Here is a 13568-nt window from a genome sequence, read left to right as displayed (position 1 = left end):
AGACTAGAGACAAAGAGAAGAACCTTCCAAAGGGAAAAAATAAGCAAAACAAGTTACATACAACTCTTTAGAATCACAATTTTTGATATTAATCAACCATTACACTGGAAGCTTGTTAAACAATATGGCAAGGCTTTTAAACTTTCAAAAGAAAATTATTTGCACCTAAATTTCTATTCCCAATAAATATTATTAGTGAAGTGGAATGGCAATATCACAATAATTCGTAATATACACAATCTAAAGCATTTATCGCCAAACTTCTTTTCTCAGGAAGTTGCTGGAAGATGTAATCTTTCAAAACAAGGGACTAAACCAAGAAAGAAGAAAACATGGGATCAACAGACACAAGATCAAATGTGGGAAGGAATCAAAGGGGGGACTAGGATCATCTGAACAGGATTCTAGCATGCCTAAGCCTTAAGAGTAGAGAGCTACCAGTTCTGATTGATTTAGGTTTGACAATGTGTGTGTTGCAGGAAAGTGCAAGTATATTCTGAGTAAATGTTTGTGTCTTATCCTTCCCTAGGGAATGCAAAGTAAAAGTCAATGGAAACTACCACTTTTCCCCTTGAGATCTACAAATGACGATCGTGTATATATAGCTGAGACAATAAATATGTTCCCAAGATGAATGTCTGTATTGAGTCCTGCTTCCCTTCTGTTAACCAGCATCTTGGAAAGGTGTGCTGATGCCTGGAGTGGTTTTGCAGAAGAACACAAACTCTGTCCCAGGAGAGAAATTTTCTTTTGCAGACATACATCTTGGTAGACACATAAATTATCTCTTGAGCGATATGAAGTTAACCACTGTGATTGACTGTGGGTAGGAGAAGCATGTAGCTGGGAAACGGTAGGAGAAGGGAGACTTATTAGTCACTGTTTGCCTTTTTGTACCTTTTTAATATCGTGTTATGTGCATATATAAATTATTGAAAACTACGCTCCTTAAAAGTTGAAAATAAATAAATAAAATAATGACATTACCGTATAGTCCTGAAAACTATGAAAGACTATATTTGTTATCATTTTAATAATATTTATCATTACCTCTATTTGTAATGTTAGATTATTTGGTTTCTTTTGAAAGTAGCAAATTGAAGTTCTGTTTGGGTATGAAGGAAGGGAAAGGTCTGGTTTTTGTAGTACTTTCCAAATACAAATAATAGAGATTGAGAATTCTCAGAGGTTGAATAATTGATGATATGAATGATGAAACTTCTCTTGTTCCAGAGGAGTAATTCTATAGTTTTATAATGCCCCGTAGTAAATGTATTAGAATTCACGTAATTCTAAACTTGAAAACCTTGCTCCATTAGGATCATATTTTCTGTATTAATTACCTGGTGGTCACATTGTGGGGAGATACTTGTTAAGGCATACAAGACAGCAGTGAAACTGAAAAGTCAATACATCCCTTCAATTTTGCCCTAATAAAGTTCTTCTTTTGAGGTTCTTGTCCCACTGTTCACAGAAGTTGTATAGTTGTTTATTCTGATGCTTAAGAAGACAGTGAGGAAAGGTTTCTGTATGAAAGGTGATTCCTGCAGTATCATCTACATCAGTTGAATTCTTCTGTTATTCCTTACATTGACATCTCCTGGGTCCTGGATTTCATTCATTTATTCTTTTCTGTTCCTTATTCTACTCTGCTTCTATAGACTTATTTGAAGCCTGCAAGAGAAGACTATTCCCATTTACTCAGAATATACTTTTCTTGTTATATTTCCTGAGGTACCCTTTCAATAAGAGGCAAGATGGTAGGAAGACACTGCCCTAGAAAAGCAGGATTTAGAATTAAGTTATGATGACTCATTTTGGTTGGCGAATGTTGTTTATAAATGACATTTAATATGCTTATGCACTCAGAAATCCAAGTAGGTTTTCAAGAGGAAAGAAAGAGCTAGGTATCCTGGAAAACAGCCATGGAAAGGAATTAACACCAGGTCAATTTACAAAAGCATGATGTTGGGGCCCGTGGTAACATTCAGAAGGGCATCAGGACACTAAAACAATGTTTTATACCATGGTCCTACTTTTATCTATTGTGAAAATATCCTTGGTTTGCCCAGGTGCCCTGAATTTCCTTACTCATCATTGTCAGTTTTGAAGTAGAGGGGGAAATACTAGACTGTGAGGACGGGAGGTGATAATAATTGCAAGCGATCTGGAAAGAAAGCTAGAGTGGTGTTTTCACCAAGGCTTAGAGAAGACCAAGACTATTGAATCAGGTCTCTGGGAACCTTCCCCTTGGTATTCCCTAACATGAGTTCACACCACCTGGAGCATGGTATATAAATAAAGATGGTGAGAGTGATAGAAAATCCAAACTTAGCAGGCCAGAGTGAAAAAATGTGATTTATTGTTCTTGGTAACTGAAAATTTCAGTGTTATCCATGAATTCAGGAACCCAAGCTTGATTATCAAGAGTTGGCTTCTTTCCACCTTTTTGCTTTGTGTTTGACTGTGTTAGATTCATTTCTAGGCTATGGGGAAAACTGACTCCCATTATCACAATTTCAAATCCAGCAGAAGAGGGAATCTGCATCTCTATGCTTAAGCAAAAGTCCCAGAATTGTGACTTATTGGCTGTGATTGATTTGATCTGAATCAGATATCCATTCCTGTGAGTACTTAGAGTCAAGGACCATGTCCTATGCATCTTTGTATCCACAATAACTTGCATAAAGTGTTGCACAATATAAAGTAGGCTCTCAGTATACAAATTTTATACTGAACAGTAAATTTCTCCTTTGAAAGCAACTGGTTTGCATTATAGGAGCTACCCAATATATTCCAGATTTTAATTCTGAAATATAATTTTCTACAGAATAAGGTGACTTGTTGGTAGACTGAATATGATTAATAGAATCCAAGAATATAAGCTTTTGTGCCTGCATGCTATTAGGACTCTGTTAAAAGTCATATAAAAGCTACATGGTATAACTCAGAAAATAAGAAGCCAGAAAAGTAGCCCTCATATTGCTTTAGAAGGGGAAATACCTATTGGCTGGAACAGTTTTAATTTTCCTTGAATCATGCTGAGCAAGAGCGAGAGGTGAGGAGAACATAGATGGTTTTTGGCAAAGAGAGAGTTTGAGTATTGGAATATCATGCTAATGCGGAAAGAAGGAAGTACATCAGTAATGCCAAAATTATTTTCACTATTGTGACAATATGAATTAAGCATATTATAATCTTTAAACATACTATGTTTTAAATTAATTTTATAGACTAGTTTAAAATGAAGAAGTATGGGGCATGTATATTTTGTATTAAATCTAATGAGAGAAAAACTGACCTGAAATAGACTTAAGACATGTGATGTGTCAGTTACTGATGCTTAGTCTTCTGAGTGCAATAAAGGACATTCCAAAGACTAGAGTTTTAAGATGATAAAAGAAAATGTATCTAGTTGCTATTAAACTTTTCAGCATTTGTGTAATTATGCCTTGTCCTCTAATTGGTGCTTTACTTTCAAAGCTTTATTTCATCTTTTAGCTTTGTTGGGAGCCAACTTGGCTCCAGCCACTTTTCTTACAAGTGTGAAAAGATGAAAGGCAAGGAGACACAATTATCAATGATGTCACTGAATTTTGAGGCATTTCCAGTCATGATTGTTTGTTCATTTCCCATAATCTTAAAACTCACTGATGTGGGCCAATTTAAAATGAATTTACTGATTTAGACACAAGATCTAAATTGCTGGGAAGTTACAGCATGCAGCATTTGAGCGCATTGGTCCTGACATTAAAAGATGCTGTTAAATATTTAAAGTAGTCAAGAGAACTGTAGTTTCCTTTAAACCAATCAAATGTTTATCAGAATAATAAGGTGCAATCTTTTAATAGATTTGTAATTATGTGTTTATAGTCATTTTGATTGTTGTGCATAAGTTTAAAATATTTGAATGCTTGTCGACATGGAGCAGCAATTATCTATCGCATTATTCAGGATAGAAATGTGTGATTTATAGGAATAAAATGTAAGAGGCAGTATAGGGTGGATGTTAGGCAGAGAGTCTGGAGGTAGATCCTGGGTTCATATCCTGCCTGTCCACTTACTTAGCTGAGTAACATTGCACACGTTTATTTCTCCATCTGGATCTTAGTTTCGTCACTCGAAGATGAGCTTAATGTACTATCATCTTCCTCATAATTGTTTGAGGATTAAAGGCATTGATGTGTATAACATACCTGGAACAGTGCTGTATAAGCATTTACTATTAAGTTTACTTTCTCTAGGTCATTATAATTTTTCTTCAGGATCTTAAAAGGCAATGTGAATTCCCAGCCCATGCAAACACACACACACACACACACACACACACACACACACACACACACACAAAGGCAATGCAAATATATGTAGAGAAACACAGGGGGAAATCTCTAGTAAGTCCAAGAATATAGCATTAAAGAATTCAGTAATATGCTTAAAGCTTGTAGCTGTAAGAGTATGAAATTCTTGTGGTTTTAGAATTCCGCAAAAGATCTTGGGTTGGGTTGGTTTGGCTCAGAACTGCTCTTAATTTCCTGCCTCACCTCTGATTTGCTTTTTTCCTTCTCTTTCATTTCATTTTATTTTTTTTAGGTGAATGTTCTTGGCTTAGAAGTCAGGGAAGAACTTGAAGTTAGTGAGAGGGAGCTGTTTTACTTCTTTTCCCAGGCCCTTTAACCCGATGGCAGATTTGCTTGGATAGAAGGCAGGTGCAAAGAGTCCTGGTTTTCCAGAATCTCTTTCCATGTTGCCTACAGTTGCATTCCTGGACTCTGTCTGAACTCTGCATTGCCATCCTATGCATTATGTGGTTCGTCATAAGTATGTGAGTCACCTCTAAACAGTCTCAGATTGCACTGTTTGAATATACTTGACTGAGAAAATTGCATTTCAATCTGAAGATATATCAAGAACCAATGTATTTGGTGGTTCCTAAATTTAAAGCCATGTGTAGGAAATAAAAGAGAGTTTACCATATACACGAAAGTTCTGTTACTTAACTAAGGTAAAGATTAATAGGGAACATTTTGGCTCATAGAGTACCATAATGCAACACTCCTCTAAAAAGCGTGAACTTATTATGTTCGTGTGACTGACCACATAGATCCATTGGAATCTTAATGATCCATGAGATGAACTGTTCACGTTTTTAGAGGTGTATCTACATTACAAAAAAGCAGAACTTTCAGGAGGCCTCTTCACTGTTGTGCTTTTGAAATCACCCAGTGCTGAAAGTAGGAGCAATATTAATTATTCATAAGACACATACATTGTAGTAAGAGGAAAACAGTAGAAGTTATGGAAAGGAAAGAAATACACATTTTGCCAAATTTGCTTATTTTTAGCACAACAGGGAAATTTTCTTAGACGTTATATTGGTATCTAGCTAGTAAAATGAAAGAAATTTCTCTCTTCTTTAAAAGGATTAGCATTTCTTTGCAAGAACTAAAATTTTAAAAAGCATTGTCAAATAAGGCAAACAAATTTAAGGGAAAAGGAGATACCAACCAAGAAACTATTAATTTATTGCTAAAGCTTTAATTCAGCTATTTTGTAAACCAGCTTTAAGAGTTTTTCAATATTTGCATGTTCATCAAGTAAATAGGTGGCAAGTCTCATTAAGATTGTTGATCTATTTTGTAATTTTTTAGTTTTGTCTGATATTCTACAGTCACCTGGGGACAGGTTTTGCTGAATTTTTATTTGTTGCTTAAGTTTGTCTTAGAGTAAAGTGGAAATCAATAAGTTTTTTAATAAGCTACGTTTGGTAAGTCAGTTTAGACTAGTTGTAATTATTTTCTTGATTTAGAAGCTAATGAACAAAACTAGATGGGGTTTTAAAAGGAAGCTATAATAAGAAATTGTGACTTTCTAAAACTTATCTCTGTGGTCATACAGTCGATTTAGGTTACTTCATTTTTAAGTATTTGTGTCTTAGTCTCTTTTTGTCTAACTCTTCACTCTGTTTAAATATGTTGACAACACAATCTAATGGGAACGGATATTTTGTGAATAAAATCTTTTTTTTTTTTTCTATAGGGATGCCCTCTGCATCTTTATTAGTAAATCTTCTTTCAGCTTTACTCATCCCCTTTGTGTTTGGAGAAACAGAAGTAAGGTTTGCTGGACAGACAGAATTTGTTGTTAATGAAACAAGTACAACAGTTATTCGTCTTGTCATCGAAAGGATAGGAGATCCAGCAAATGCCACTGCAATTGTTTCGGTAAGAAATGATTGTAGTTCTATTCTTACTGAAATTGATTTGAAATTTTTTAGTCTCCAATGACGAGGATTTTTTTTTTTAATATTTGCTATTTTGAGTAGTTTCATTATGGTAAATGATTTGCGGATACACTGTCCCATTCATGTATTTTGCAGGTTTATAGAGTGCTTTAAGGTAGCTGTCTGCATTTCACAAAGTGTTTTAAAGATATAGGCTGATCATTTTAATGTTCATATATGTATTTTTAAACAAATGAAAAAGCAAAATTATCAATAATTAGTTCTAGGTAAAAGCACATTTTATTTTGGGTAGTGTAGAGTCTAATAGCTACTCAGGTGTATTTCTGTTATAGGGTGACTTAGAGAAAATGCATGAAATAATTTAAAGTACAAAACTAGCAACAGAAAAACTGAGACATGTCAAAGAGCTGTTTTGTGGGAGAAAGCTAAGTATATTAACTTAAATGGAAGTTAAATAGAATTTGTTAAACTATTAATCTATCATTATGTGTATCTATTTTTAACCAGGAAGTAATATAATAAGAACACTAAGGATATTGCTATATTTGAGATCCAAAGTACTTGAAATTTTGTTTGTAAATATAAATTTTAAGCAATAAGCTAAATGATCATGCTATGAAACATTGTGAAAGAAAGAAAGAAGGAAAGCTACCAATAAAACAAACATAATATGATTTTGTGCATTGCTTTTAGTTTTAATCTATGTATATATTATTATATATTAATCTATGTAATATACAATATGTATGTAGTTATTGAATTTTTTAGTTTGAATGTACATTGTATTTGATAATTTACTTTTTCATTTAACTTTGATTGTATCCTAATAATTTTTCAGTTTGCTGAATATTTTCACAACTTTCCTTGAGGATGGGTTTCATCATTTACTAATCATTCTTCAAATGTTTTCCATTGAGATATCCTCTAATTGAGCTGTTATGAATGTTGCTCTGATGAAACTCTTTAAATATATATCGACTTTCTATATGTTTTAGATTTTTAAATGATTTTCATAAGTTGGATTGCTCTGATTGTTCCATTGGCTCTTGTACTTAATGCTTTCTTAAAAACTATGATATTTTTAATACTAAGATTTAAAAAACCTTTGCCAACTTACTTAAGCTTCTCCAGTATTTAAAGTCTGATTTATTTTTATAAATGGGAAACCTAGAAATTGGCTAAAATTTACTTATACTTGCCCTACATTTTTTATTTGTACTAAATCATATTATTTTTCTAGTAGTCAAATTATTCATTTTGAGTTCTTTGGCTAAAAAAAATCTGTTTTGGTTTGCACAAGAAAGTGCTTTTTACAATTCCATAATTATTACTCCTCTTAGCAATTCTTGATTTTACAGAATAGGGTCTTAAGAAGTTAAAGTTTACAATGACCAAGAAATTTTGGAGAGCTAAAAGAATTGAAACTTTAGTAGGATTGTTGTGAGAGAATATAAATATAATTTCAAGCTGACATTTATGGGAAGGGCAGTTTCTTTGAAACTGATAGGGAAAACAGTTGATTTTCTTGAAACTTTTTGATAGGGTGCTTTACCTCTTTGTGAGTTTTAACTGCTAATTTGTCTTCTTGTTAGGTTTGCTATAGTCTACTCCAGATCAAAGTCAGAGAAGAAGATATGCATCAATACTTTTAATGGAATCATTCTTTTTCCTTTTAGAGCATCAACACATGCTTTTGGATAGAAACATTTCTTTTTTATAACTTTTTTGGGGGAAATTTTTTTTTTACCAGTTGTTAAGTATTTAATTTTTATACTTTGTATATGCTATCTGAAAATGTTAGTGCCACTTAATGATTCACACCCCACCACACCACTCTCCCTGTGAATTGCTCCAGGTGGCATTAGTTTTGTTTGTTCTAACTCTGTGTTACGTAAGGATTAACCTATATTTTGCATTGGATAGTTGCATGGTGAAGACACTGGTGACTTTTTTGACACATATGCTGCAGCTTTCATACCTTCTGGTGAAACAAATAGGACAGTGTACTTAGCAGTATGTGATGATGACTTACCAGAACCCGATGAAACTTTTATTTTTCATTTAACGTTACAGGTAAGCCCTTCTTTCCCTTTTAAACTTAAATTCATAAAAATCTGCAAAACTTAAAAAAATTGTTTCTCTAGAGACAAGCAAGTTCAGGGAACTGGCAGTGATTTTTGTAGATGCCAGAACTGAACAAATTCTTTGGCAGTTCCACCATCTGGCAAAACCTTTTATAAATCTTGTTTGGAAGCTCTACAGCTAATTTTGGGATCTGTACAGTTTCTTTAGGAATTGCCTTGACAAATGCTCAAGAAAACCTTATCTTCCCTTTGGCTTTGGCAAACGCTCAAGAGAACCTTATCTTCCCTTTGGCCCTATTCTCTTTTGTCCCTCTCCTGCTAATAGATGTAAAGAATGACCATGAATTCTGAGTTCAAACAAGGGTACAAAAAGCAGGCATGGGAATGGGAGGTCCCTGTTATTTAGAATAAATTCAAAGTACTCTGGGAAAAATACATAGATAGCTCATGTTTTAACTGTCCTTTATGTTAGGTTGAAGCAATGACTTATGATAGCATTGGTTTAATTTTTTTGAAAGGCAATGAGAATTTTTTTGGAATTATGATTAAAGTTTCCATGCTTGAAACAGTCATGTTTTGCTTGAAACAGTCATTTCTCATGCTTGAAACAGTCGTGTTTTGCTTTTTTAAATCACTTTTTTCGCATTTTTTTATACTGCTGTTGAATATCAACAGCGATGTTGCAGAAAACTCTCCCCATTTATATATAAATATTATATTTCTATATGCACTATAGTAAATATATATAATATATATTTATGCATATGTATTGATGCAGAGAGCCAATCTTTACTGTGGCTTTATGACTTATAGAATAACTGATTCTTAGATTTCAGCACCTTCGGTAGTGTAAGAAAATAATCAAATGAACAGAATTTCATCTAAGTATTCAATTTTTTGTTATAATATTAGTAATAACATGTAGCAATTATAATATAATTATATTATAATGATATTAGAATATACTAACCAGCAATTACTTATATATAGTTGTATTTTAGTATCCTTACTAGTCTTGACTCATTTTCAAATTTGTGTTTGGGCCTTCCTTACCATGTTGAGTTAATCTGAATATGTTTCCTTAATCTACACATTAAAATTAGAAGTATGCTTGCATTTTTATTTATATTCTCAGTAGTTACTTAAAGACAGAAATTCTATTAAATGATTATTTTTTCCTGTTATTTTATTGATTTAGTTTTTGGCTTTGATTTTAGAAACCATCAGCAAATGTGAAGCTTGGATGGCCAAGAACTACTTCTGTGATAATATTGTCAAATGACAATGCCTTTGGAATTATTTCATTTAATATGGTATGGCTATAATTTGATTAATCTGGTGGTTTCTAGATAATGGTTTATTAATTTTTAAAATTATTTTACATGATATCAGTTGCTATCATCCTGTCTTTTGATATTTAAAAAAAATTTGCTTTTACTCCCTCCCTGTTCCACATTTGGTAGAATATCAATTTTTTCTACCTAAATTTTCTGCAGGAGGCATATACTGTCAAGGTCATCTCTTCTCCTAATTCCTCTTTCTGTTGATTATTCCACCTGATTCTTTTATCTCGTTTGTTCTCTAATTTAGATGGGCAGCACAGTGAATTTTGCTTGATTTCCCCACACACCACTTAAAGAAGACCTTATCTGTGTGTCCGATTCTTTTGGAGTGATTTTTTGGAAGACAAGAAATACTAAAAAAAATAGTAAACTTAAAATCAAATAGCAGACATAGCAGCTTTGAAAAATTCTGTTGCCAATCCCCATGCTGGGATTTTTCTAATATTTTTTGAAGGTTAATGCTCTATCTTATCCCCCTTGGTTTTGTTCATTATTTCATTTTTCTCCCTTATCAAAAAACTCCTGTGCCCCTGGCCAATCCTAATTATGTTCAAAGTGTTTTATCTTTTGAAACACACAAGACAGATCTCCCTTTGAAATACATTGCTTCCAGCTCTTAAAATAAATCAAAATTTATTTCCAATACAAGTGGATATGGTCATCCAGTTTTAAATTGTAATAACTCTCCTGATATGGAGTTTTTTGGAATCCTGTTACTAATTTTCATTAGTAAGAAATGATGCAATGCTCCCCAGCCTTTTATTTCCCAACTTAGATCACATGCATTTGCATGTCATTTTATTAGTACCTTAAATTATCTTTGTAACAAGATGGGCTACAGATAAATACTATAATATATAAATACTATCTTTGTAGTAAAATGGGTATTTAGGCAATCTCGATTTGGTAGGCATTTTGTAATTGCCATTATTTTTCCATTCATAAAATTCATTATTTCTATTTGAGCGATAGGGAGTTATTAATAATGAAGCTGGCTCCCTTAATTGCATACTATTTCTATGGCTTGAATTGCCTTAAAATTTTTTTGTTGATTAAAAAAAAGACTAATTTAAACATAGCTACTTTGCTTTTTGATGCAAGTTCAGATTTGGGACTTCACCTAATTTGAAAGGAAACTAGAGTGATTTCTTTCCACACTGCTTTCCCTTCAAACCTATCACCCCCCCCCCCCCAACCTCATACTAACTTTTTAAAGTTTTTGTTTTATTTTGACATTATACTCCTTAGCCTCTGACGCTGTTCCCAGGTCCATGACTGGCAGGATCTCAGTGCTGCCAGGCAACCTCTGACTGGATACCTGGTCCTTGAGCTTAAAATTAAACTAAACAGCAACTGAACATAGTAGGTGTTCAGTAGACTGGCTTTTGTTTCCAACATTGGTGATGATTATATTGACATTGATGAGGATGTTGACGATGATAATGGTAGTTGGCAACTTTATTGGATCCTCACTGTATAACTGGTACTTGGATAAGCACTTTACATGAATTATCTCATTGAAACCTCATTACAGCATTTATGGAGGGGGTCTCTGAGACTTAGTGTCACCCTGTGAGATGGACACTGCCAGACTAGTAAGTGTGTACCTGGATGCTTCCCGTTCTGCCTCTTCTACCCTGTGTCGTGCTGGCCAAGGTGGCATTTTAACATTTGAAGTCCTGACTTTTTTTTCCCATTATCACATTATCACTGTGATAATGATCTGAAAAAAGTCACTAGAGTCACCTGCTCTTCAATGGAGAGCTGACTGATGAGGAAGGACAAGCTCATGGAAGCTGGGCTGAGTGGTGGCCCCAGTGAGCCACCCTGGTCTGGCAGCTCAATTACCTGACCTCCTGAGCCCCTGTGAGCGTCTGAGTTTGCCATCTTTGGAGTAGGTAAAGCATTCCTCAGCGGGACGGCTAGATAAGACCGGACAAGAACCAGGGCACGCACTTACGTCTCCTGCTTGCCTAGTCTTATGATCCTTCTGTAGTGTTATTTTTAACTGTTTAAGTGTTTTCGTTAGCTGCAGTCTATTAATGCTAGGAAATACTGCATTGTTTAAGTACTATGATGTTTGATTTTTCTGTGGCAATGTGTACTTCTAAGGTAATTAGTTTATAGCTCCATCAACTTCTGATGGATAAGCACCTGATTGCCTGTTGTTCCTCTTTCCAATAGCCTTCCTCAGTCACAGTGAGTGAGCCCGGGGGCAGAAATGAGTCCGTGCCTCTTACTCTAATTAGGGAAAAAGGAACCTATGGAACAGTCATTCTGAATTTTGAGGTAAGTTTACTCTGAAATCATTTTAAGTGATAACACTTTAGAGGTTGTACTAGATGGCTAGAGTTTTATAAATCAATATCTGTTTTATAATATGGCACAGATAATAAAATTAAAATAAATACCTTTATTGTCTGATAAATTTAATGGTTAATACAGAAGTGTTTTCCTCGCTGCCTGAATATACTATGCTTACATGGAACGCGGTTTCAGATTTATGGTCATAAATCACAAAATGGAGTAGTAAAATATTAATTCTTCAAAATTCTTAGGGCCTCTATTATCAATCTTTTCAAGGATATAAGTTTGTAAAGTGTCGATGAATTAATTAGGCATATATAAAATTAATATGTAATCTTCAAAAATATTCCCCATTTCTAAAATACACTTAAGGGATTTATTACCTGTGTTGCACTCTGCCATGGGGGTCTGTAGATTTTACAGGATGTGGCATGAATAAGGTAGTCTGGGGATGAGGCGCATTTCTCAGAGTGCTACCTAGAATCATTCCATTTTATTGCTTACCCACCACATTGCTGTTCTGTGAAATATACATTCAAATCTTCAGTTAATTTTTGTGTTTTGTATGATCCAGAATATAATCACATAACTATTTTCAAACAATGTTAGAAAGTTCTGATAATGGTTTCTATCTTAATTATTAATTGTAATATCCAATAAAATGGATACTCGGCTTTATTTAACATACTTCTATGGAAGCACAGAATAATTTTATTTATGCTCATGGGTACCTATATTATCTGGTGATTATAATAATTATATTAAAATAAAATGGGATAAAGTAATATTAAATGGAAAATATAGTAAATACAAAATAAACAAGCAGTAGGCTTGTTATATGGGAATCCTCAAGCAATATTTCATATACTTACAAATATGTATTTTTTTTTTTTTTTTTTTTTTTTAGAGAGAGGGAGGAAGGGAAGGAAAGACAGAGAGAAGGAAGGAAGGATGGAAGAAAGGGAAACATCTTTAAACATTTTCTTGTTTTTATTATATTTTGTTTGTTTGTTTGTTTTTTACATGGACTGGGGCCGGGAATCGAACCGGGGTCCTCCGGCATGGCAGGCAAGCACTCTTGCCCGCTGAGCCACCGCGGCCCGCCCCAAATATGTATTTAAATAATAAATTTTCGACAGGAAAGAATTGAGAAAAAAATTGGCTTTAGAAAGAAGAATCCAAGTTACAGTGTTTTCAACTTCATGTGGATGTTTGAGTTATTTTATTGGGTTTAGCTTGTTGTTTTGGTCAAATAATAACAGCTAGCATTTGTGGGACACTTACTATTGTCATACATTATTCTAAGTATTTTACACTGATTATCTCTGCATGTAAATAGCAACTCTCCCTAGCACTCAGTCTTACTTAGGCCCTTCTGAATTTTTCTTTATTCTACTTATTATCATTTGACACATACACATTTATTTGGTTATTATTTTTTCCCTTCAAGTAAATGAATGCAAGATAGGGAGTTTGCCTAGTTCGTAGTTATATCCTTAGCACCTAGAAGATATCAGGAACAGAATACTTAAAAAATAATTTTCAAAATGAATACTTTCATTAAAGTTTTGTGTCAAGATCCTGAAGTGG

General features: G+C 33.7%; 1 protein-coding gene across 1 annotated transcript in view; it reads left to right on the top strand.

The window, feature by feature from the left end:
* The window catches only part of ADGRV1 (adhesion G protein-coupled receptor V1), a 637421-nt gene that overhangs the window by 32324 nt on the left and 591529 nt on the right, over positions 1 to 13568 (top strand). The window contains exons 2-5 of the mRNA XM_077139161.1: positions 6040 to 6224; positions 8168 to 8317; positions 9546 to 9641; positions 11856 to 11960. Of these exons, the coding sequence (XP_076995276.1) occupies positions 6040 to 6224; positions 8168 to 8317; positions 9546 to 9641; positions 11856 to 11960 (536 nt within the window). The remainder of the gene's footprint in view (positions 1 to 6039; positions 6225 to 8167; positions 8318 to 9545; positions 9642 to 11855; positions 11961 to 13568) is intronic.

Source organism: Tamandua tetradactyla, chromosome 21, assembly GCF_023851605.1.
Source record: "Tamandua tetradactyla isolate mTamTet1 chromosome 21, mTamTet1.pri, whole genome shotgun sequence".
In the NCBI taxonomy this organism is placed as follows: domain Eukaryota; kingdom Metazoa; phylum Chordata; class Mammalia; order Pilosa; family Myrmecophagidae; genus Tamandua; species Tamandua tetradactyla.
Note: the sequence above shows the minus strand (reverse complement) of the source record. Positions and strands in the feature narration are given on the sequence as shown.